The sequence below is a fragment of the Acinonyx jubatus genome, chromosome B3, assembly GCF_027475565.1.
Source record: "Acinonyx jubatus isolate Ajub_Pintada_27869175 chromosome B3, VMU_Ajub_asm_v1.0, whole genome shotgun sequence".
Lineage (NCBI taxonomy): Eukaryota > Metazoa > Chordata > Mammalia > Carnivora > Felidae > Acinonyx > Acinonyx jubatus.
This window is the reverse complement of record NC_069386.1, coordinates 60,569,194-60,596,189: the sequence shown is the minus strand read 5'-3', so window position 1 is coordinate 60,596,189 and position 26,996 is coordinate 60,569,194. Positions and strand designations below refer to the sequence as shown.

Genomic DNA, 26,996 nt, shown 5'->3' with positions numbered 1-26,996 from the left:
CACTATTTACACCAGTATTATTCATTGTAGCCAAAAAGTAGAGAAAATGCAGCTGTCCATTAATGGATGAATGGATTAAAAATTATTAGTACCTCATTCTTTTTTAGTACACCATAACATGATATAACATGGATAAATCTCAAAGACATTTATGCTAAATGAAAAACCACCAGACATAAAAGATCACATATTATTGGATTCTATTTGTAGGAGACATATCCAGAGAAGATAAACCCATGAAGAAAGTAGATCCATAGATACTGGGGCTGGGAGAATGAGTGCCTGCAAAGGGCACTCAATTACAGTTTCTTTTTAGGCTTGATAGAATTTTCTAAAATTAGCTTATGGTAATTATGGTAAGGATTGGCAATTCTGTGAATATACTAAAAAATCACTGAATTGTATAGCAATCTTTAACAGTCTCCTTTCCTCAAATGATGGATTAGAAAACAAAAGAAACCTATGAGGAACAGAGAGAGACAAAGACATCAACAATCATCTTAGAGACACCCTGCTTTGACAATACCAACTTGGGCAGGAATAGTTCCTAACAGGAATCATTCTAATCCAAAACAGTTAAGTTCTTTACCTATTATCTCCACATCAGGACTTGCATTCTTTAAGCTGAAGTGCAGTTTAGAACCTGGTTTCATGCTGTGTCTCCCACTATGGGGCCTTTCTTGGCAACAGCATTTAGCTTTGTCTCGGGGAATACATACCAGCCGTTAATGGGAAGCTGTTAAATATTTTGTCTCTGTCATCATGGATGATACTATGCAGTTTGGTAGTACAAAATTACCATACCATCTCTACTACTTAAAAAGTCTTGGGTTAAGCTCTGGAGAATTTTCATAAGCAAATTCTTCTGTGTGGGCTGGATCAGCAAAAACTCCAATAAAATCTATTTCCAGGAAGAATGGACCATCTACTTTATCAGCCAGGGTGAATCCAACAGAAGAGATCTACATTGAAAATACAGAAATTGATCAAAATCTCATATACTGATACCATTCCTGGAGTTTTGAAGTTCCTGAGGTGATTAATATAACTAGGTCTTGGGGCACCTGGGTGGCTCAGTCAGTTAAGCGTCCGATTTCGGCTCAGGTCATGATCTCTCAGTTCATGGGTTCAAGCCCCACATGGGGCCCTGTGCTAACAGCCCAGAACCTGTAGCCTGCTTTGGATTCTACGGCTCCCTCTCTCTCTGCTAACATGGATGCGCAGGGCTCACTCTCCACTCTCAAAAACGTTTAAAAAGAAAGAATTTAACATAGCTGGGTCTTGACACTATCAGCCCTTAGCAAGTACACCAGAGTTCTCAAATGCTGTGGCAAATCATAAGTGCAGGGCTGATTTTCTACCTTCTACTTTCTCTTCCCTCTCCAAAGTAGTGCCACTTCAGACTGGTAAGGTCAGCATGTATGTCTAATGGAGGTTCCTTGTAGCCCTCTTAAACTTCAATACTTTTCACTATTTTGGAGCTAAAATAAAATGTGAGCAGGCTGAAATGATGACGACCATAGGAAATTCCTGCAGGATGGAGGTTTGGCTCACAAGATATGTCTGAGTCAACCTCCATATGGGAGTAACAGGGATGGCCTCAAGAATTTTTAGCTTTCATTTGCCAGCCCTCAAAAATGAACTGAAATGATCCTCACAGGAGTTCTGTTTCACTAAAGGGAACAGTTCTGAGTGAAAGTACAGGAAAATGTTACCTTATCAAGCAGAAGCTGGTACTGGGCATCCCGGATTCTTCCTTGATTAGAGAAGAAAAATTTGGAGAAAGGAATCTGAAAAAGAAACCATATACTTAACATCTCAAATGTCAGCAAGTGAGGCAGTTGTATGGAATTGCAACGATAATAGTTTAATGCTAATGTTATTTAATTCTAACGTTATAATTCTAATACATGCAGTTATGACAAGTGGCTAGTCATTTTGATCATCGATATACATTTTTTAAAAATGAAGTATTAGTTAGGCGCCTGGGTGGCTCAGTCAATTAAGTATCTGACTTTGGGCTCAGGTCATGATCTCACGGTTCGTGAATTTGAGCCCCACATCAGGGCTCTGTGCTGACAGCTCACAGCCTGGGAGCCTGCTTTGAATTGTGTCTCCCTCTCTTTGCCCCTCCCCCACTTGCACTCTGTCTCTGTCTCAAAAATAAATCTTTAAAAAAAATTTTAAAAACTTTAGATGGCTCCTGGGTGGTTCCATAGGTTCAGCTCAGGTCATGATCTCACAGTTGGTGGGGGTTCAAGCCCCGGATTGGGCTCTGTGCTGACAGCTCAGAGCCTGGAACCTGCTTCAGATTCTGTATCTCCTCCTCTCTCTGCCCCTCCCCCTCTCAGGCTCTGTGTCTCTGTCTCTCTCTTAAGAATAAACCAACATTTTTTTAAAAAATGAAGTATTAGAAGAAAACAGAGAAAAACCTTTCTAAGCCAGAAATCCCAAAGGAAAAATGATACAGTAGAGTACAATTTAACCTTCTGACAGCAAAGACAAAGGATAAATATGTGTAACATTTATGAACAAAATTCTAATATCTTAAACACAAAACTGTCACAAATAACTAAAGTTTAATAACCAATAGAAACACGGGGAAGAGGGAAAATGGGCCCACTTGTATACAGCGGGTAGGTGTGCAGATTGGTACAACTCTTAGAGTGGCCGGCAACTGGGAGGCAAGAGTCTAGGAAGATTCCAAGAAGCCCCCTTCTGTATACACACACCCTCTTCCAGGTATTCATGCTAACCTCTGTTGCTGAGAAGGGACTGTGCACAAGTAAGGTCCTAAAGCAGCAGACCGTAATGTAGGGAAGATTATCCACTGTAGGCCTGATTTAATCACTTGAGCCTATAGGAGGGACTGGTGAAAGAGCCTAAAAGCATCAGCGATTCAGTGGGGGAGATCCTCCACTTTTTCTTCTAAAGGTGGAGGAAATGAAATGGCAAGGAATGCAGGCAGCTCCTTGGAGCTGAGAGTGGTCCTCAGCTGACAACCAGTCAAGAAACCAGGACATTAGTCCTACAATCACAGGAACTGAATTTGGCCAATAACCTTAATGAGCTTGTAAGTGGATTTTTCCCCAGAGCCTCCAGAAAGGAATATAGCCCAGGAGACACCTTAATTTTAGCCTTCTAAGGCCCTGAGCATTGAACTCAGCCATACCAAGTGAGCTAATGTGGGTCTTCTGAAGCTGCTAAGTTACGGTAATCGCTCACAGCAATAGAAAACAGCAATATTTAGCGAAATTTGAAATGCTGTAACTTTGACCTACCAACTTCACTTTTAGGAATTTATGTTACAGATAGACTCTGACAAATATGTAATGGTACAGCTTTTTCTAATTAAAAAAAAGGAAAAATAGGGGAATGGTTACAAGATTACATTGCATCCACACAATTCAATACTGTACAGCTGCTTCTTTTCATGTAGTTCTACACAGGATGCAATGGCAGACCTCTACAATGTATTAGGGAAAAAAATCTAGGGCGCCTGGGTGGCTCAGTCGGTTGGGGGTCCGACTTCAGCTCAGGTCATTATCTCATAGTTTGTGAGTTCAAGCCCCACGTCGGTCTCTGTGCTGACAGTTCAGAGCCTGGAGCCTGCTTCAGAGTCTGTCTCTCCCTCTCCCTTTGCCCCTCCCCCACTTGTGCTCTGTCTCTGTCTGTCTGTCTCTCTCTCTCTCTCAAAAATAAAAACATTAAAAAAAAAATTAAGGGGCGCATAGCTGACTCAGTCGGTTAAGCATCCAAATTAGGCTCAGGTCATGATCTCGCGGTGTGTGACTTTGCCCCACATCAGGCTCTGTGCTGATAGCTCAGGGCCTGGAGCCTAGTTCAGATTCTGTGTCTCCCGCTCTCTCTGCCCCTCCCATGCTCGTGCTCTGTCTCTGTCTCTCAATAATAAATGTTTAAAAAAATGTTTTAATTAAGAAAAATCTAGACAGAATACACAGTATAAAAATAAATTTTTTAAAAGCCTCAAAAAAATAATAATAAAAAATTTGCTAGAGCAATTGGAGAGTTCCTGGATGGCTCAGTAGGTTGAGCAACCGACTCTTGATTTCAGCTCAAGTCATGATCTCACGGTTTACGGATTCAAGCCCCACATCAGGCTCTGTGTGGAGAGTGTGGAGCCCTCTTGGGATTCTCTCTCTCCCCCTCTCTTTCTGCCCCTTGCCCACTCATGTTTGTCTCCCTTTCAAAATAAACTTAAAACAAAACAATTTACCACAGCAACTGGGAACAACCCAGTGTCTATTAATACAGGAATCAACTATGGGAATTCCATTTAACAGAAAATGCCAGGGGTGCCTGGGTGGTTCAGTCGGTTAAGAGTCCAAATTTGGTTCAGGTCATGATCCCACAGTTTGTGGGTTCGAGCCCTGCACTGGGCTCTGTGCTAACAGCTCAGAGCCTGGAGCCTCCTTCAGATTCTGTCTGCCTCTCTCTCTGCTCCTCCCCTGCTCATGCTCCCTCCAACTCTCTCTCTCTTTCAAAAATAAATAAACGTTAAAAAATAAATTTTTTTAATGCCAAACAAAATAACATTAATGAAAAATAACTCCACAAAGCGACAGGTAAGCTCTCTAGGATTTAAATTAAAAAAAAAAAAACCACTAAAGATGTACAAAGTTTGTTATTTATACTTTTGAGTATAATTAGACAAAATAAGAACATGTATTCACATTTGCTTATATTTGCATAACAAAACTGCCAACTACACAAGAAACTACAGAGCGGCTCCCTAGAGCGGGTGGGCAGGAAGAGTCAACAGGGACATGAGTGGGAGTGAGGCTTCTCACTGTACATCATTTTAGATTTTTGACTTGTGAACCAAAAAATTAATGTGCTGTTCAGATTACTTATCACCAAAAACACTTGTGGACATAAAAGTCTCAATTCAAAGCTCAGATTCCAACCCACCACTGCAGTAGATCACACTGCTCACATAGCAGATTTAAATGCAGTCACACCCTATTTCACCTGCTCTCTTCATTCCTGTCAGACAAACCTGGGGGGACCCCCCCCCCATCAATTTTTCATTTTGCACCCTAGTTTCACACTTCATCTACCTCATTATTCAAAATATATTTTGGAAATGGAATCAAGGCTACCTGGTTGCCATTCAAGGAACATGTGTCATCCACCCTACTGTCCCCTCAAACTAATCTCTTCTATCTTTTTGACAACAATTCTCTAAGAACACTGTCTACATCAAAGGAACTGGATTTTTTTTAGCTGGATAAAAAAGCTAAGAAGAAACATTAAATCTTGCATTAAAAGCTTGCATAAAAAGCAAAGGATGAACAGTTGTTCTCTCTTTCCAAAGGACAGTAAGCTAAATTTTATAGTTTTTCCGTCATTTTCCTCTGTTTTCTCCCTGTAATCAGAGTAAATACTTAAGCATCTCACTTCTATTTACTAAAGGAGAATTATTCTGCAGAAGTTAACAGCAATTAGTAACATTTAATTAAAAACCTCTTGTGACTACACCTATTGTAATGAGCACTGAGTAATGTATATAAATGGTGAATCACTATGTTGTATACCTGAAACTAATTTAACATTGTAGGTCAATAACACTTCGATTAAAAAAAAAATCTCTTCCCCAACACTTTCCCTTAATAATTTAAAGAGAGCTGTTGCAAACAACTATTCTTTCTGGCCAAAGTTAGGACTACATGTATTTTCAGGGAAGAAAGTAATTGTTAACAATTAAATAGCAATAATACCAGAGAATAATTTGTCAGTGTGCAAGCCCTAAAAAATGTACATACCATTTATTCTAGGTATGTTATTTCTGAGAATATATCCCAAGAAAATAATTAAGGATATTTACTTCAGAGTTTGGCACAACAGTGAAAATCTCTGAAAACAATCTAAATGTCCAGTAATAGAGGAACAACTAACTAAACTGTCTTCTATTTATATAGTAAAATATCATAAAGAAATTCAAAATGATATAAAAATGTATCTCAGCAGGAAGTTGTATATGAAATTCAGTGAACAATATATGTTATAAAACAGCACTGACACAATAACATTTTTGTTAAAAAAATTTTTTTGAGGCGGAAACAGAAAAATCTGGGGGGAGGGGCCAAGATGGCAGAAAAGCATGGAAGTTTTTTTTGCATCTCTCATCCCTGAAATGCAGCCAAATCAACCATTAACCATCTTGCACACCTAGAAAACTGATTTGAGGATTAACACAACAATCTGCACAACCTGAACCACAGAACTGCAAGGTATGCAGTGCGGAGAGGTAAAATGGAGGAGAGAGAAACCACCAAGGGCAGGGAGCTGTTTTTGCTGGCAGAGAGAGCACAAAGACAGGGGGAGAGTATAGGAAAAGCACCCCCCTCCAAAAGCAGCTGCAGAGAAAAAGGAAGAGTGGAAACAGCCACAAGGGTCTAAACAAAAAAAGGGAGAAAGGAGAGGGCTTAAATTCCATTAAGACTCTAAACAGCAGGAGTGCAGAGTCTGAAACTTCATAGCTGGATACCTGGTGGAGCTCTGGTGGGAAGAGTGAATCCCCAGGAGCAGAGTGAGGTCCAAGGGGTCCTCAGGCCACACGAGGAGAGGCGGTTCCCCTTCTGGGAGGACATTTGGTAGAGGCTGTGCAGCCTCCCCACAGGCAAAGGTCCCAAAGGACCCCAAAGAATAACCACATTCCCTGGTGCTGGAACAAGGTCATTAAGGGTGAAGCCTGGTGCCAGATGTGTGTTGTTATTTACCATAATCCCTAAAACACTGCTGCTACACAATCATGCAAACTTTCTGGGATGGGCTGGCACCCAGCTGCAGTCTCTGGGCATCGACAGCAGCACAGTCTGTAGAACATTCCTAGGAGCAGGCTGGAACCCAGGCATTGCTCAGCGAGACCCTCCCCCAGAGGGTCTGAGCAGGTCAAAGCTGCAGTCCCTTAGAAGTGAGGTGTTGGGAAACACAGCCCCATCTGAGATAAAACTCAGGAGGGAGGTGCCACCTAGCAGCCTGACGGCTTGGTCATGGACAGTGTAGAAGTGGGGAGTGGACAGAATCCCTAGTCAAAGGAGGGATGCTTGACTGCTAGTTGGGGAGAAATGGGTGATGCCATTTTCACCCCACACGCCTGCACACACCGCAACAATCCACCCCAGTAAGGCAAGCAGCGCCATCTAGTGGAGAACAGAGTCATTCACTAAGCCCCACCTAACTAGGCCAACCGTGCTCTTCAGGAACACAAGTCTCTCCACCAGCTTAGTTTACAGATTATAAAGTGCTTCATCGTTTGACTTCTACAGGAAACCAGATGTAATTTCAATAGTATTTTATTCTGTTCGCTGGCCCTTTTATTCAATTTTTTTTCTTTTCTTGAATACAAGAGAAAGAACTTATTTTCCATTTTTATTAAAAATATTTTTAATTTTTTCTATGATATTTTTTACTTTTTTGTAAATTTTTAAAATTCTATTTTACTTTCATCACTTCATTTTATTCTATTTTATTGTATTCATTTTTTCAAATTTTCAAACGTTTTCCTTTTTTCTTTCCCATTTTTTTCTTATCTTTCCCTTTTTTCTCTATCAAGCTCTTTCAACAACCAAACAAAAACACACCTAAGATCTACCATCCTTTATTTGATTTCTTTGTGTTGTTTTTAAATTTTTTTCTTTTTTTTACTTTATTAATTCCTTTTCTTCCTTCAAAATGACAAAACTCCAAAAGAAAGAACAGGAAGAAATGAGAGCCAGGGACTTAATCAACACAGATACAAGCAAGATGTTTGAACTAGAATTTAGAATCACAATAATAAGAATACTAGCTGGAGTTGAAAATAGATTATAATCCTTTTCTGCGGAGATAAAAGAAGTAAAAGCTAGTCAGGATCTAATAAAAAAATGCTATAACTGAGCTGCAATCGTGAATGGATGGCATGGTGGCAAGGACGCATGAGGCAGAGCAGCGAATCAGTGATAAAGAGAACAAACTTATGGAGAATAATGACGTAGAAAAAAAGGAGGCAGCTAAGGCAAAAGAGGACAAAATAAGAACTACAGAATTCAGTGACTCATTAAAAAGGTATAACATCAGGAGCACCTGGGTACCTCAGTGTTAAGGTTAAGCATCTGACTTCCACTCAGGTCATGACCTCACAATTCATGAGTTCAAGCCCCGCATCAGGCTTTGTGCTGACAGCTCAGAGTCTAGAGGCTGCTTTGGATTCTGTGTCTCCCTCTCTCTCTGCCCCTCCCCCGCTCATGCTCTCACGCTCTCTCTGTCTCTCTCTCTCAAAAATAAACATTTAAAAAAAAAAAAAGGAGTAACATCAGAATCCTAGGGGTCCTAAAAGACAAACAGAGAGAAAAAGGGAAATTTATGTGAGCAAATCATAGCGGAAAACTTTCCTAACCTGGGGGAAAGACACAGACATCAAAATCCAGGAAGCATAAAGAACTCCCATTAGATGCAACAAAAACTGACCACCAACAAGGCCTATCAAATTCACAAAATACTCAGGCAAGGAAACAATCATGAAAGCAGCAAGGGAAAAAGAAGTCCTTAACCTACAAGGGAAGACAGATCAGGTTCACAGCAGGCCTATCCACAGAAACTTGGCAGGCCAGAAAAGAGTGGCAGCCAAGAATTCTTTATCCAGCAAGGCTGTCATTCAAAATAGAAGGAGAGATAAAAAGTTTCCCAGGCAAACAAAAATTAAATGAGTTCAACTACTAAACCAGCCCAGCAAGAAATTTTAAGGGGGACTCTCTGATGGGAGGAAAGATGAAACAAAACAAAACAGAACAAAACAAAAAACGACCAAAAGCAACAAAGACTAGAAAGGACCAGAGAATACCACCAGAGACTCCAACTCTACAGGCAACATAATGGCAATAAATTCATATCTTTCACTACTCACTCTAAACATCAATGGTCTAAATGCTCCAATCAAAAGACACAGGGCAACAGAATGGATAAGAAGACAAGATCCATCTATGTGCTGTTTACAAGAGACCCATTTTAGACAGATTGAAAATAAGGGGATGGAGAACCATCTATCATGCTAATGGTCACCAAAAGAAAGGTGGAGTAGCCATAATTATAACAGACAATCTAGATTTTAAAATAAAGACTGTAATAAGAAATGAATAAAATCATTATATCATAATTAAGGGGTCTATCCACCAAGAAGACCTAACAGTTGTAAACATTTATGTTCCAAACGTGTGAGCACCCAAATATATAAATCAATTAATCACAAACAAAGTCATTGCCATAATAGCAGGGGACTTCAACACCTCACTTACAGCAATGGACAGATAATTTAAACAGAAAATCAACAAGGAAACAATGGCTTTGAATGACACACTAGACTGGATGGACTTAACAGATATATTCAGAATATTTCACCCTAAAGCAGAATACACATTTTTCTGAAGTGCACATGGAACATTCTCCAGAATAGATCACCCTCACAGATTAGATCACCCTCAACAAGTACAAAAAGAGCTGAGATCATACCATGCATATTTTCACACCACAATGCTATGAAATTTGAAATCAACCACAAGAAAAAATTTGGAAAGATAACAAATACTTGGAGACTAAAGAACATCCTACTAAAGAATGAATGGGCTAAGCAAGAAGTTAAAATAGAAATTAAAAAGTACATGGAAGCCAATGAAAATGATAACACCACAGCCCAAAACCTGTGGGATGCAGCAAAGATAGTCATAAGAGGGAAGAATATAGCATCCACGCCTTCCTAAGGAAGGAAGAAAGGTCTCAGATACACAACCTAACCTTACACCTCAAAGAGCTGGAAAAAGAACAGCAAATAAAACCCAAACCCAACACAAGACAGGAAATGCTATCGAACTCCCCCAAAAAACAGTAGAACAGATCAATGAAGCCAGGAGCTGGTTCTTTGAAAGAATTAACAAAATTGATAAACCCCTAGCCAGTTTGATCAAAAAGAAAAAGGAAAGGACCCAAATAAATAAAATCAAGAATGAAAGGGGAGAGATCACAATCAACACTGCAGAAATGCAAACATTAATACGAGAATATTATGAGCAATTATATGCCAATAAGATGGGCAATCTGGAAGAAATGGACAAATTCCTAGAAACATACAAACTACCAAAACTGAAACAGGCAGAAATAGAAAATCTGAACCAACCCATAACCACCAAAGAAATAGAATTAGTAATCAAAAATCTCCCAAAAAACAACAGTCCAGGGCCAGATGGCTTTCCAGGGGAATTCTACCAAACATTTAAAGAGTTAACACCTATTCTCTTGAAGCTGTTCCAAAAAATAGAAATGGAAGGAAAACTTCCAAACTCGTTCTATGAAGCCAGCATTACCTTGATTCCAAAACCAGACAAAGACCTCACTAAAAAGGAGAACTACAGACAAATTTCCCTGATGAACATGAATCAAAAATTCTCAACGAGACACTAGCCAACTGGATCCAACAATACAGTAAAGAATTATTCACCACAACCAAGTGGGATTTATACCTGGGATGCAGAGCTGGTTCAAGATCTGTAAAATAATCAATGTGATACATCACATCAATAAAAGAAAGGACAAGAACCACATGATCCTCTCAATAGATGCAGAGAAAGCATTTGACAAAATACAGCATCCTTTCTTGATAAAAACCCTCAAGAAAGTAGGGATAGAAGCATACCTCGAGATCATAAAAGCCGTATATGAAAGACCCAATGCTAATATCATCCTCCAATGGGAAAAACTGGGAGCTTTTCCCCTAAAGTCAGCAACAAGACAGGGATGTTCACTCTCACCACTGTTATTCAACATAGTATTGGAAGTCTTAGCCTCAACAATCAGACAACACAAAGAAATAAAATGCATCCAAATCAGCCAGGAGAAGGTCAAACTTTCACTCTTCACAGATGACATGATACTCTATTTGGAAAACCCAAAAGATTCCACCAAAAAACTGCTGGAACTGATCCATGAATTCAGCAAAGTCGCAGTATATAAAATCAATGCACAGAAATCACTTGCATTCCTATACACCAACAATGAAGCAACAGAAAGAGAAATCATGGAATCAATCCCATTTACAATTGCACCAAAAACCATAAAATACCTAGGAATAAATCTAACCAAAGAGGTGAAAAATCTATACACTGAAAACTATAGAAAGCCTATGAAAGAAATTGAGGAACACACAAAAAAATGGAAAAACATTCCATGCTCCTGGATTGGAAGAACAAACATTGTTAAAATGTCAATACTACCCAAAGCAATCTACATATTCAATGCAATACCTATCAAAATAATACCAGCATTTTTCACAGAGCTAGAACAAATGATCCTAAAATTTGTATGGAACCAGAAAAGACCCCGAATAGCCAAAGCAATCTTGAAAAATAAAACTGAAGCTGGAGGCATCATAATTCCAGACTTCAAGACATATTACAAAGCTGTAATCATCAAGACAGTATGATACTAGCACAAAAACAGATCAATGCAATAGAATAGAGAACCCAGAAATGGACCCACAAAAGTATGGTCAACTAATCTTTGACAAAGCAGGAAAGAATATCCAATGGAATAGTCTCTTTAGCAAATGGTGCTGGGAAACTGGACAGTGACATACAGAAAAATGAACCTGGACCACTGTCATACACCATACACAAAAACAAACTCAAAATGGATGAAAGACCTAAATGTAAGACAGGAAACCATCAAAATCCTAGAGGGGAAAGCAAGGAAAAACCTCTTGGATCTCGGCCACAGCAACTTCATACTCAGTATGTCTCCAGAGGCAAGGAAAACAAAAGCAAAAATGAACTATTGGGATCTCATCAAGATAAAAAGCTTCCACACAGGGAAGGAAACAATCAGCAAAACTAAAAGGCAACCAATGCAATGGGAGAAGATATTTGCAAATGACATATCAAATAAAGGGTTAGTATCCAAAATCTATAAAGCACTTATCAAACTCAACAACCAAAAACCAAATCATCCAGGGAAGACATGGGCAAAAGACAAACTTCTCTACAGAAAACATCTAGATAGCCAACCGACACATGAAAAAATGCTCAACATCACTCATCATCAGGGAAATACAACTCAAAACCACAATGAGATACCACCTCACACCTGTCAGAATGGCTAACATTAACAACTCAGGCAACAACAGATATTGACGAGGATGTAGAGAAAGAGGATCTCTTTTGCACTGCTCGTGAGAATGCAAACTGGTCCAGCCACTCTGGAAAACAGTATGGAGGTTCCTCAAAAATTAAAATAGAACTACCCTATGACCCAGCAATTACACTACTAGGTATTTACCCAAGGGATACAGATATGCTGATTTGAAGGGGCACATTCGCCCCAATGTTTACAGCAGTAAACACTGGCTATTGACAATAGCCAAAGCATGGAAAGAGCTCAAATATCCATCAATGAGTGAATGGATAAAGAAGAAGCGGTAATATATGTGTATGCGCATGCGTGTGTGTGTATATGTGTCTACATACACACACACAAACACACACACACAAAATGGAGTATTACTTGGCAATCAAAATGAATGAAATCTTGCCATTTGTAACTACATGGATGGAACTAGAGGGTATTATGCGAAATTAGTCAGAGAAAGACAAATATCATATGACTTCACTCATATGAGGAATTTAACAGATGAACACAAGGGAAGGGAAACAAAAATCATATAAAAACAGGGGCGCCTGGGTGGCTCAGTCGGTTAAGCGTCAGACTTCGGCTCAGGTCATGATCTCACAGTCCATGAGTTGGAGCCCTGCGTCGGGGGGCTCCAGCTCAGAGCCTGGAGCTTGTTTCAGATTCTGTGTCTCCCTCTTTCTCTCTCCTCCCCCACTCATGCTCTCTCTCTTCTCAAAAATAAATAAACGTTAAAAAAAAAACACATAAAAACAGGGAGGGGGTCAAAACATAAGAGACTCTTGAATATAGAGAACAAACAGAGGGTTGCTGGAGGGGTTATGGGAGGGGGGGATGGGCTAAAAGGGTAAGGAGCATTAAGGAATCTACTCCTGAAATTATTGTTGCACTATATGCTAACTAACTTGGATATGAATGAATGAATGAATGAAAGAAAGAAAGAAAGAAAGAAAGAAAGAAAGAAAGAAAGAAGAAAGAAAGAAAGATCTGGAAGGTACACACCAAAAGTATTTTACCTTTGGGTGGTGGTTAATTTTTTTTCCTTTTCGGGATTTTCCAAATTTTCTGTATGAAATCCTAGTTTAATAATTCATTATATTGGAGCGCCTGTGTGGCTCAGTCAGTTAAGCATCCAACTTTGGCTCAGGTCATGATCTTATGGTTCGTGGATTTGACCCCTTATTTGGGCTCTGGGCTAACAGCTCAGAGCCTGCTTCAGATCCTTTCACCCTCTCTCTCTGTCTCTTTCCTGCTCACGTGTTCTTTCTCTCTCTCAAAACTAAACATTTTAAAGTAATAATAATTTGTTATATATACTATTCGTATACAAGTGTTACATATGTAGTAATTTTTTGCTTATGTAACTATATTAATGCAGAAATATGCATCAAGTGTCTGTTATATGCTAGGCACTGCTCAGGTGCAGGGGAGACAGCAAGGGAGACAATACAGACAAGGTTCCTGCTCTCAGAATTTACAGAATTTATGTTCCAGGGGTGCAGGGTAGAAAGTGATAATAAAGAGACAAGTGAATGAACAAAATAATTTTACTTAGTGATAAGTTCTATGAAAAAGTAAACAGGGTAGTGTTAGTGACTGGGTTAGAGGATACAACTCTAGCTACAGGGGTCAGGCATCTCTGAGGCCTTTTGAGCTGAGAGGTGAATGACAAGGAAGAACAAGAAGGTGAAAAGCCTACCAAGCAGATACAACATGAAGTACACAGGCTCTGAGATGGAGGTGAGCTTGTTGGGTGTGATACACAGAAAAGGGGCCAGTATGGAGGAAGAAGGTAGGCAGGGAGACTGAGGATAAAGACGGGTCTGATACTGTAGGCCCAGCAGACCATATTAAGGAGTTTGGGCTTTATTCTAATTGCAATGAGAAGCCACTGGAGGGTTTTAAGCATGTGACTGATGTAGTCTGCACTATGTGTTAGATCACTCTGGCAGCTGAGTGGAAAGTGAATTTTAGGGGGCAAAACCATGAAGAGGCTGCTGTAGTAAATCCAAAGGCCTGGACTAGGGTGAGTGGGAGAGATGGCTAGAATGGTCAGACTCTAGGTACAGTGCAGGTGACAGAATGTGCTAAACAGACTATATGTGGGGTAAGGGAGAAAGCAATCTAGAATGACCCTTAGGTTTAAGTATAAGCAAAACAGGGACTTTCTTTGGAGTTTATGTATTAAAAACCTTCAGCAGACAGAAGAAAAGAATGGGAAATTGAAATTCATTCCCTTAATTTCTACCTCTTTTCCTCTAGGTGAACATTTTTACCTTCTTAAAGCTTACTCTCACAAAGTAACAGTGCCTTATATTACCAAAAAATGAATAAAAATTTTGATTGTAAAATATGAAGTATTTATTGCTCCTAAGAAGACTTTCTCCTAAGCTAGGGATACTAGCTTAATAGAGTTGCCTGGAAGAGGGGATGTGGTGGAAACTTAAGAAGAAACATCTACTTGGGCACAGAGCAGAGATGTACCCATGATTTACCATGGACCTGGCCATATCCTTATGAGAAATATTTACTGGTTAGGAAACTAACATTTATATTAATTAAAGAAAAAAATCACTTATATAAATCTCACCCCTAGATCATCTTCCTTCTTTCTCTTTCCACACCTTCCAAAAGGGATTAATAAGGAAAAAAACAAAAAACAAAAAACTACAGGATAGCCATGATTTCAAAAGACTTCATTTTCATACACAATAAAGACTTATGCTGTTACCTTGACCTCCTGCCAGTAGGGCCCCCCACGGGTGAACATGAAGTAACTGTACATTTGATTCTTCCTCTGGATTATATCCGTGTCCTGTCTAATATTCACCATCCAAGGCCGACCATCTCCACGTACACGGAGATACAGAGTGTTGAACTGGGACCAATCATAAGACCTCTTTCTCTCGAAAGGGCCCTAAGGTGCAGAAAGGAAAATTAAGTTCATCTCATTTTCCACCACTAGCAAAATTAGTCATCTTTTGAAGTATCAAAAGGATCCACTGGCATTTTTCTACCTAGTTTGCCCTTCTACCATAAGGAGGCAGATAAATCTGGGGATTATTTTTTTAGCATAAAATACTGACATAGTATTTATGTTTCTCTTTTTTTTAATGGTCACTTATTTTGAGATAGAAAGCATGTATGCATGCACAATTGGGGGACAGGCAGAAAGAGAGAGAATCCCAAGTAGGTTCCACACAGCACAAAGCCCAACGCAGGGCTCAAACTCTTAACCTGAGCCGAGATCAAGAGTCAGACGCTTAACCAAATGCAACCCCCAGGTGCCCCGTATTTATGCTTCAAAGGTAATGTTCAGGACATGATTGGCCCAGGACAGTGTTGATATGTGGTAGGCACTCATATGTATCAATGAATGGAAATGAATTGCTGTATGTACCTTTTTTTCCCCTGGTACTATCAAGTAATGGATTCTGAGTGGGCAGCGACAGCTGCCTTCCTATAAATCAGAAAACTATGAAAGAGCTCGAGTTTTAAAATCGCTCTTTTATAACAATAGCTACCATCCACTGAAAACCTACATAAACACTGTGAATGCATAATTTCATCCTCACAGCCCTCTGAGATAGGTACTATCATTGTGTTCCAGCTTACAAATGAAGAAACTGAGCACTCAACTAGGAAATGGTAGATCCAGTGCCATTTAATTCCAAAATCTATATTTAAAAAGAAAAAAAATTTTTTAATGTTTATTTATTTTTGAGAGAGAGAGAGGAAGACACAGAATCTGAAGCAGGCAGCAAACAGCCCAATGCGGGGCTCGAATTCACGAATTGTAAGATCATGACCCGGGCTGCAGTCACTCAACCAACTGAGCCACTCAGGTGCCCTTCCAAAATCTGTAGTCTTAACAACTACCTATACTGTCTCTCATGGAAAATGGAATTTAGTGTTAATTTAAAAAGGTGTTTATTTACAGCATTCTCAAAGGTAATCTGATTTCGAGAATAGCAGTGCTCAGATATGAACTATCTTACTTACCAGCTGTGTAACTTTAGACAAGTTGTTAACTCTCCCAAAGCCTCAGTTTCCTCATCTATATAATTAGGATGACCATGCTTTACAGGATTGTTGTGAGGAATTAAAGGGATATATGTATATACATGTATATATGTATACGTACACATATATATATGTATACATATATATGTATATATGTGTGTATATATGTATATGTACATGTGTGTATATATATATACATATATATATGTATATATACATACACACACACACAAAGTAGCAAGAGGACTGGCAAGGCACACTTAATAAATTGTATCGCCTATTTTCATTACTCCGCAGTGTTTATCCAGCCATAGAATTATTTTCTACTGTGGAATGACCAAATCCATTCTGTGGATTTCAGGCACTGGAAAGAAAATCTTTATATGCATACTTGTCTCTGAAAGAACACATACCTTTCTTTCTCATCATTATCTGGAGAGAGGGACCCTGGTAACTAACATTTGCCTTTCTCCTTAGAGTACAATAGCCAAGCAAACATCCAGAGGCTATGGCCAAGGCCAGGCATGAGAGCCTGTCCAGGTAGCCCTGAAACAACACCCAGTCAGCAAATTTGCAAAAAGCCATAGACTGGTTGTGAGACAAAGGAGCTAACCTAAGTAACTCTAGAAAATAATGCTCTGATGGGAAACTGTAAAACTAAAGACAAAGGAAACTATGTATACCCAGTGTACTCTAGTCGGTAAAGTTGTTTCTCATAGGGTTATGGGTTAAAAGTTCTGAAACTACTGGGGCGCCTGGGTGGCTCAGTTGGTTAAGCATCCGATTTTGACTCAGGTCATGATCCCATAGTTTGTGATTCTGAGCCCTGCATCAGACTCTGTGCTGACAGCTCAGAGCCTGGAGCCTGCTTCAGATTCTGTTGTCTCCTTCCCTCTCTGCCCCTCCCCTGTTCACACTCTATTTCTCTGTCAAAAATAAACAAACATTAAAAATAAATAAGTTAAAAAAATTTTTTTAATTAAAAAAATTTAAAAGTTCTGAAACTGTTTTGCATGTACACTGGGGTTGAATTAACAGGTTAAGTTGATGGTAACTAATGGGAGACAGGTTTCTCACCGTATTACAGTACGAAGTTATAGATAAGAGGGAGAAGCTGAAAATGAACCACATGGTACTATATTAGAGTCAGCACGGTATGAACTCCTATTGGGCTTGTACAGAAATAGTTACAGACGTGTTTCCACGATTGGTATACATCCCTGTATTTCCTGCTGTGTCCATTGAGAGGTCCTGGAAGTACTGTCAACCCAGTAGCAACAAGCATACTCAGCACCCAGATCTGGGTTTCTAATACCATTCTCCAAAAAAAGGCATCAGGGATCTTTTGGGAAATGGCTAGTTCTAGGTCTGGGACAGAGAAAATACAAAATGTGCTTAGAGCATCTTATAGTGCCAGAAAGTTCTAAAAAACAAAAAAATGGAGGCATGTCAAAAGGATAAAAACCAACTTGAAAGAGCTTCCAATGGCCAAAGCTGGAACAATTTGAGCAACAAAATAAATAACATAGCACTGGATTATAACCCGAAGTACGAGTCCATACAAAATGACTGGCTGACTAAATAAAGTCGGAGAAAAACAAAACTTCTTCTCTGAAGAATACCCAATAATATATGAAAATACCATCCCTTTAAGGAGACAGAACTTAACCCCATGCCCTGCTCCCATGCCTTGAATGTAGGATGCTCTTAGTGACTTGCTTCCAAAGAAGAGTATGGAAAGAAGAAAAGCAAATAGTAACAACAGAGTAATCTGGCAAACCCTATCCTGACCAGGGGATCAAGGTTAACACATCAATGATAAGTCACATTGCTAGCCTGTACTCCTGATATGATGTGATGAAAACAGTACTTCAGCTCTGTGGTATTCTTCCTAAAAAACCAAAAACCCAGTCTTACAAGGAGAAAAAACATCTGAAAATCCCAAATTGAGGATTAGTCCACAAACTACCTGACCAGGAGTTCTCAAATCCTCAGGAAAAATAAGGAAAGACTAAGAAACTATTACATGGTACAGGAGCCTAAGGAGACATGACAACTAGATATAATGTGGTGTCCCGGCTGGGATCCCGGGACAGAAAAAGTACAAGTGGAAAAACTACTGGAATACAAATAGTGTCTGGAATTAGTTAATAGTAATGTACCAATGTTGGTTTCCTAATTGTGACAAATGTACGAAAGCAATGTAAGATAGCAACAATTGGAGAAGGTGGGTGAGGGGCATATGGAGCCTTCTGTACTATCTGCACAATTTTTCAGTAAAACTAAAACTTTTCTAAAATAAAAAAGTTTACTTAAAAAAACAAATAAAAACTACATGCTGACCCTACATCCACCCTAATGAATCTCTGGCCATCACAGGGACTGTGGTCTATTAGAGAAGACGCATATCTCCCGAGATCATTGTTCAAATGTCTGACTTCTCAGAGCTCCTCAAACATAAGAATGTCCCACCCTGACCCAAAGTGATGCCCAGAAACAAGTGCCCCCTCCTCAGGAACCGCTTCCCCCTTATGCTTTTGCTTTACACCTGTGCCCTGTAGTTACTTAACCCCACTGACACAGATGACCTACCAGGTGTTTTCACTCATAGAAACAAAAGCTATCTGTAGGGGCAACTGAGTGACTCAGTTAAGCATCCAACTCTTGATTTAGACTCAGTTCATGGTCTCACAGCTCCTGAGTTTGAGCGGCGCAATAGGATTCTCTTTCCCTCCCTTTCTCTCTGTCCCTCCCCCACTCGTATTCTCAGTCTCTCAAAATAAATAAACCTCAAAAAAAAAGTATTTTGTTTAAAAAACAAAAAAAGCTATCTGCTACAGTTCATACTACAATGAAATTCACCCCCGTTCACTGGAAAACTGAGGCTCTGGGACTTCACTTACCCTTGGAATCCTGGATATCATTGCACAGTACCCACTGCGGCCACTTTCCCCATCTTTAGGCGCCTCAGAGCTCAGAGTTCCATACAGCAGTGCACTCTGATTATTCTTGCCCATTTTCAGGAACACTTCACTTCTGCCTCCAATTGTCTTATCAGAAGTCACCATCCACTTATCTAAGTCCTCTTTTCCACGGAATTGCCAGACAACCTTGGCTTGTTCCAGCAAGACCTCATGCAGAGGGCGGCCTTCAGGGCCGATCCAATAATTCACAATATCATCCTTCAAACGCCTGCAGTGGTTCTTTATTTCATCTTTAATTGCCTTATCAAAACTAACTTCCGGCTTTTCCTCTGGAGAGGTTATATCCAAAGCAACTTCTCTCTGGTGATGTCCTTGCAAATCCCCTTCAGTATTCCTTTGAGAGGAGGTTTTGCCAGGAGCAGCCACAGGTTTCTGAAGACTACTAGAACAATAGTCTGCAAAGCGATTACCCAAAAATGGACATGAAGAAACACTTGGCTTCAGGCATTTTCTGAAAATATAAGCGCTACTCAGAAACTTGTGAACCAAAGCCATAGTAAGATAAAATGTAAATTTCTCCCTGGGCTACAAAGGAAAGAAGCTTCAGCAAATAGCTCAATTCCACCTAGAAAGGAAAAGACATTGAAGAGTTACCAGGGTAGCAATGACTGCATCACAATTTCAAATTCAACAAAAACATGTGTTGTGAAATTCATGAACTTATTTTCTAATTCTATAAACACTTCCCCAGGGCCTACTATGAACATAAGCCTGTTTACGCAGTATATAAAGAAAGTATCCCCCTGCCTCGTGAAAAAATGAGAAGAGGAAGAGAAACACAGGCCCCCTTCATGGAGTTAATTATTACCTCAAAATAATTCAAGTATGTACTTCAAAAGGTTGTGTTGACCTTAAACCAAATTTTTATGCTGATTCTTATTTTATTTTAATTTTTTTAATTTTTTAAAGATTATTTACTTTTTGAGAGACAGAGCATGAGTGGGGGAGGGGCAGAAAGACAGGGAGATACAGAATCCAAAGCAGGCTCCAGGCTCTGAGCTGTCACCACAAAGCCCGACGTGGGGCTCAAACTCACAAACCTGAGATCACAACCTGAGCCCACGTCGGACGCTTAACCAACTGAGCCACCCAGGTGCTCTTATGCTGGATTTTTAAAGAAATCATTGATACCTAAAATAAAATACTCAACTAATTCACTCCAAGACCTAGGATAACTGACAACATTTTAGCACTTCATCTATACAAACAGGGACTACAGGGTACATTGTATGTGGAGTCAGAAAACATGCCCACTTATTAGGTTATGAACATTGTGAATATTGGCAATTTCATACGGCTAAACCTAATAAAGCTCTTTATCCTCTGGTAAAGCTATTAATCTTTTGAAGCCTCCATTTCCTCAGGGGTAATGCTGTGTTAACACCTCCTCTACTTACCATAAGGTATTCTTCTGAAGATCAGATGGAATGAAGGCTACAAGAGCGTTCTCTGATCCAGTAAGGTTTTCAAACCACCTGGCATATATTATCTCATTTAAGGCACACAAGGCTCCCGTAAGACAAGCCAGGGAGATATTTCCTTTCTCTAGGAAACAGACACCAACAGGTGAAATGATTTGCCTAAGCTCACACTGCTAATCAGCATGGAAGCTAGAATTAGAACCCTAGCCTTGAGTCCTTCCACTAAATGCTGCTGCTTCTAGTAAAAACATCAGCAACACAAGTTCTATTGCTCTAGTAAAATAACAACTTTGGCTAAACAGTTCTCTCTTCTACTTACTCCAGCTACCCCTAAGAGGAAATAAAAGATGCAATGCCAATTTCTTTGTCTTTCTCCTATCTTGGCCCAAAGACCAGAAGAAAGGAAAAACAAAAACAAAAATTCATCCACTAGTCAGAACATGGTGCTGAATGAGGAAATAAACAGAACACTAAAAACTTAAAAGAAAAAAAAAGCCTCAAAAATGCCAAAATCCAACAATCTGGCTCACCTACTTCAACTGCCTAGTAGTCTACAACTAAATGGCGCCCAGACCACCCTAACTACAACCAAGGAGTGGTCAATCTTCTAGAGTGCCCCTCCTCCCTCACTCCTCACATCAGGGGAATCACCACTTTCTTTCTTCTAGAACACTGCACTCTGCTCCCTGCCTCCAGGCTTGCTGCCACCACCTCTACCTCATCCCACCTCTCAGCATCTAGAAGGGCCTAAAACATAAAACTGATCACTTATCTTCTCTGATTAAAACACATGTGGGACTCCCTCATGGTCTTCAGAATAAAGGCCAACTTTCTCCACAGGGTCTAGAAGACTCCACATCTGGCCTCCATTCATCTCCCCAACCTCACCTCTAGTCACATCCCACTCTCTACTCCAATCCTGGCTAAACACCTGTGGTCCACCAAGTGCCAACCAGTACTCCCTTCTCTGGGCTTCAGTCTTTGGCTGATTGCTGTTCCTAGGCCAGGAATGCCCTCCACAGATTTTGCCTAGCTACCTTATCCTTTGGAACTCAGCTTCAACATCCCTTACCCCTCCAAGAACCCTTCCTTGACGATTCAACTTCACCAGCACCTGCATCCCTCTAATGTAATCTTACTGCATCCTGGGCTTACACTTTCCCTACTACAGTTTACTGCAATTTCTTCATTAGTCTCTTCCATCAAGACACTCCAGTCTGGCGAGGGAGACCATCCTCACTGTGGTACTTCCAGCTCCCAGGATGGTGCCAGGCATGCAGGAGACTTGTAATATATGTTAAATAATACCTCCACAATTCCCCACTTCCTCAACCAGTGTCTTGCTTCAGGGTCTTATTGCTTCTTACCAGGACTACTGTAACTTCCCAACAAAGGGCTTCTCAAACTTTAAGTGCCTATGAATTGGGGCATCTCAGTAGCTCAGTGGGTTAAGCATCCAGCTTTTGACTTTGGCTCAGGTCACGATCTTGCGATTCATTAGTTTGAGCCCCGCATCAGAATCTGTGCTGACAGCTAAAAGCCTGGAGCCTGCTTCGGATTCTGTCTGTCTGTCTGTCTCTCTCTCTCTCTGCCTCTCCCCCACTTGTGCTCTGTCTCTCTCTCTCTCTCTCAAAAATAAGCATTAAAAATTTTTTCTTAAATCACTTTAAAATGCAGATTCTGATTTAGTAGGTATAGGATAAGGCCTGAGATTCTGTATTTCTAACAAGCCCCCAAACGATGCCCTTGTCATTGGTCCATAGGATACTCTTTAAGTAGCAAAATTTGAACACATCTCCTTGACTCTGATCTCCTCTACTTCTCTCGATCTATCCTTTGACAGGCAACAAAAGGGATTTGTCTAAATATGACTGCACTCCCCTTATAGTAAGTCAGCAATTCCTCCCCAGAAATTCAAACACAAGGCCCTCCAAAATGTGCCCAAGTCCCGATCTATTGCCTCATATCCATGGGCAATAACCTCAGCTCCATCAAGACCAACTGTAGGGGCACCTAGGTGGCTCAGTCAGCTGAGCGTCCAGCTCTTGATTTCGGCTCAGGTCATGGGATCAAGCCCCTTGTGAGGTTCTGTGTTGAGTGTGGGGTCTGCTTAAGATTCTCAGTTTCCCTCCCTCTGCCCCTCTCCCCCGCTTGTGCACAGTCTCTCTAAAATTAAAAAAATAATAATAATTTTTTAAAAAGACCAACTGTAATCCTGTCTGAACACATACCAAAAAAAAAAAAAAAACCCACTGTTGAAACCATAAAAATGACCAAATATTCTACTATCTTGGCTAATATGAATGACTAACATATCTTTTTTAAGTTATTTATTTTGAGAGAGAGAGAGTCTGTGAGTGAGGGGGGCAGGGCAGAGAGCAAGAAATGAGACAATCCCAAGCACGCTCCTCACTGTCAGTGCAGAGCCTGATGCAGGGTTCGATCCCACAAACAGATCATGACCTGAGCCAAAGTTAAGAGTCTGGACACTTAACCAAGAGCCACCCAGGTGCCCTGAATGACTGGTATATGTTGACCAATCATGGCATTAGCCTAACACTAGATAGATAAGACTTCACATTCCCAGTCATAGAATTACCTCCACTTCCAGACTACTTTCCCCCAAATCACTTAACACAAACCTAAATCCAATAATAAATCCCTTTTAACACTCTCTTACTTAGATGTTACATGGTTTCCTATGGTATGTGTTTTTTCTCACTGTAAGAAGTAATAAGCTCATGTTCAACTATAGTCATGTTCCTAGTTGCCTTCCACCAGGGGGCAATGACATTACTCTTCCTCCATATTCTCCTGACAATCCGTGCATACCCCTCTTTCGCCCTTACATAATGTTAGAATATCACTTTTATCTGTCTACCTCACTAGTGTGACCTCCTTAATCATAAGGACCATGGCTTAAACATAACTGATGCCCAATGATGTTTGCTGAATAAATGAAAACCATGCAAACAGTATATTTTCACATGGACTAAAAAAAGAAGGGAACCAGGAAATTAAAAACAGTTGATCTGAGGTCCTGGAATCAAAGGTAATATTTCAATTTCCCTCACCGATTGTGCTTAAATAATTTTATCTCTATATATTAAGGAATTTGGGAAACAAATGATAATCCTACAAAATGGAATTTGTACAATCATAAAAGATTCTCGAGAACCCCAACCATAGGCTACACTACTAAGTAGCAAATAAGGAGGAATCCAAACTGCATATATACAAATATTGCAAGCATAAAAATGCAGAGACAAAAAAGTTTTGGGTGGCGAAAAAAGGCTTAAAGCTGTATATAGGATGGGATTATGAGTAACATTATTCACCCTATTTTCCACATTCTTAATAGTGCTGTTACTTCTCTAATAACATAAATTTAATTATAAAATTTTGCTTCGTATTTTTACCAATAAACATAAAGTAAAACCCATCAAATGGATGATCCGGGGCCGAAGTTGATGAATTTTGACGGCAACGGAACCCACTGAGCTAAAAGAGAGTAGTCTTAGTAAAGATTATATACCCAGGGCTTACCATGTGCCAGAAACTGTTCTAAGTATATTTCATTGACTCCTCACAACAACCCTGAGAGAAGTGCTATAACTGTTCCCATTACAAAGAAGAGGAAACGGAGGTTCCAAGAATAAATTAACCGAGGTCATACAGCTAGTAAGTGGCAAAACTAACCCTCGACCCCTGTGTTTTAACTCCGGATCTGATTCGGGGGAACGGTCGGGACCGTGCCACGGAGAGGCAGCCCTGTCAGGCCTCACCTGCTGGGGCTGTGTGGCCTTCCCACGTCCCGGACGCGCTAACAGCCTGCCGGTGCTTGCTGGCCTCCCCGCCGGAGCGCGCCAGTGACTTCCACCCGGATCTCCGCTTTTCGCGACCGGGTACTCCACTTTCTTCGTGTGCGTCCGTCTGCTTTTCCAGTCCGGCGCCAAACCAGACCTTAGGGCACTAGAGTTCCGGCCGAGGCGCAGTCCGGAGAAGAGAAACAAGATTTCCGGAGCCCGGCGAATTCAGGCTTTTGGTCGAACAGCCTCCCAAAGGGCTCCGTTTACCCCCTCCTGATTTTTTCTGCCCTGTGTGAGAAAGTGGCGGAGAGTTTAGAGACGCTTTTCTCCTTCCCTTTCTGCATCCCTGCTTCAGGCTGCAAATTCCACCTCTCATCTTTCAAACAGGACCCAAATACTGCTAACGTCCTTTCGCCCCCGGGCGCCAGGGTCCCCTCTTGCCGCCTCTCCCCGCAAGCACCTAAAAGCTGCCCATGGCCTCAGAGGACTGGATCTCCTTGGAATCGCCCCTCCCCCCGGAATCTTTGGAGACCCACCACGCACCTGGACAGCAAACCGTCCTACCAGTCCTACCCAAATCCTGCCCAATGGGGCCGCCCACTCTCCAGAACTTCTGTATCCATTGCACACCGCTGTTTAAGCACTTTCAACATTGTGTCTTAAGTATTCACTTCTCACTTCCTCTGCCACTCTGTGAGCTTCTTGGGTCCAGAACTATGCTGTTCTTCTGTCCTCAGCAATTAGCACTGTGCTAGCAGGAATTAAGCTTTTAGCTCAAGTATTCCAATGAATTGTAACCCCCAGCAATTAATTCCAGTCTTTTCCAAGGTTCCAAAAGGCCTCACCGAATACAATTAATTGGCTTTTCCAAGTTTCCCCCACCACTTGTTTCCATTCCACCACCTCTTACTTCTTGAAATTCTGCTTTTGACTTTTCTAGACTGACACTTGCCTGGTTAGCCTACCGCCTTGAACCTTCCACAGCTGCCTCCACCACTGACTCTTTTTAGTTTCAGATATGAGTTATGTACAATTTCATCTTCCCTAAATCCCAGAATACATTTCCAACCTCTTTTTGTTAAGAGCTTTTTTATTTTTTTATTTATATTTTTATAAAATTTATTTATTTTGAGAGAGAGGGAGAGGGAGAGGGAGAGAAAGAGGAGCAGAGAGTATCCCAAGCAGGCTCTGTGCTGTCCACGCAGAGCCAGACACAGGGCTCGATCTCATGAACTATTAGATCATGACCTGAGCCGAAATCAAGAGTTGGATACATAACAGACTGAGCCATCCAAGGGCCCCAAAGATCTATATTTTAAAGTATATGACAGGGTGCCTTGTCATACAATATTTGCTCTTCTGTGTCTGACTTACTTCATTTGGTATAATATATTCAAGGTTCAACCGTACTGTAGCATGTGCCAGAATTCTCTTCCTTTTTAAGGGTGAATAATATTCCATTGCATGTACTTACCACATTTTGTTTTTCTATTCATTATTGATGGCAACTTTCCACCTTTTGCACATTGTGAACAATGTTACTGTGAACATACGTGTACAAATATCTGTTCAAGCCTCTGCTTTCACTCTTTTGGTTATTAAACCCATATGGTAATTCTAATGTTTAAGATGTGAGGAATCGGGGCACCTGACTGGCTAAGTGAGTAGAGCATGAGGCTCTTGATCTCAGGGTCATGAGTTCAAGCCACACACTGGGCATGGAGCCTACTTAAAAATTTTTTGAGAAATCACCATCTTACATTTCCACCAGCAATGCACAAGAATCATTTTCTCTACCTCTTCAGCAACACTTGTTATTTTCTGTTTGTGTTTCTTTTTTTAGAAGAGCCATCCTAAAGTAAGTGCAGTGATATCTCATGGTGGTTCTGATTTGCATTTCCCTATTCATTAACTGTTTAAGTGTATGAAACCCCATGGGTATTCCTTAGCAGTGGGGAAAGGGAGGCTGAAGGGAGGGAAATTGATCAAATCAAGAAGGAAGGATGTGAGAATGGCAGGCAAAAGAGAGGGTGGAGGCATTATGGGAGAGAATAAAGACAAAGGGTGGAGAGAAATTATTATTTTGGTTAATCTAGCCAGGTCTGTGCTGCCTTCTTTCTTAGCCTCCCGGGAGCTCCCAGGTAGTGGGCTTTGCCAGAACTTAACTGTAGCTTTGTTCATAACAAAACTAAAACCCATCCAAATTAGAAATGGAGCCAACAGAGGACGGTCTTTTTATAGACATAAGGCAGCCAAATGCCTTGAAATGATAACATGACAAAAGAAACACAGTGAAGCAGACCAAGAACAGCCATTGCAAAGAGAGACCTTCTCACTCAAAGTGAGATGGACCTTAAAAGTATCATCTGGAGATGTGGAACCAGAGGACATTGTAGCTGCTGTGCATCAGGACATGAATGAGTAAAGCCCTGCAGTTACCTATGTTGCAGAGAGAAAAGAGGCAAAAGTGTTGTCTGGTCCTGGCCAACCTTAGTAGGTAGGAGGACCTCGATATACTTTCCAATTAACATGAATTGACATAATATATGTAAAGTGTTTAGCATATTTCTTAGGATTTTTTATTA

At 40.5% G+C, this 26,996-nt stretch overlaps 1 protein-coding gene across 3 annotated transcripts; it reads right to left on the bottom strand.

The window, feature by feature from the left end:
* Positions 1–183: 183 nt before the first annotated feature.
* NDUFAF1 (NADH:ubiquinone oxidoreductase complex assembly factor 1) lies at positions 184–24,673 on the bottom strand. 3 transcript variants are annotated; one of them, XM_015064907.3, is made up of 5 exons: positions 24,388–24,666; positions 19,101–19,746; positions 14,906–15,091; positions 1,716–1,790; positions 184–962 (listed from the first exon to the last, which is right to left on the bottom strand). In XM_015064907.3, the coding sequence occupies exons 2-5, from the start codon at positions 19,674–19,676 to the stop codon at positions 813–815; spliced, it is 987 nt and encodes a 328-aa protein (XP_014920393.1). In that variant the 5' UTR covers positions 19,677–19,746; positions 24,388–24,666; the 3' UTR covers positions 184–812. The 3 variants fall into 3 exon arrangements, with proteins under 3 accessions (XP_014920393.1, XP_014920394.1, XP_014920395.1); XM_015064908.3 differs by lacking the exon at positions 24,388–24,666 and adding an exon at positions 20,579–20,694; XM_015064909.3 differs by lacking the exon at positions 14,906–15,091 and having other exon boundaries at positions 24,388–24,673.
* Between the last annotated feature and the right edge of the window lie 2,323 nt (positions 24,674–26,996).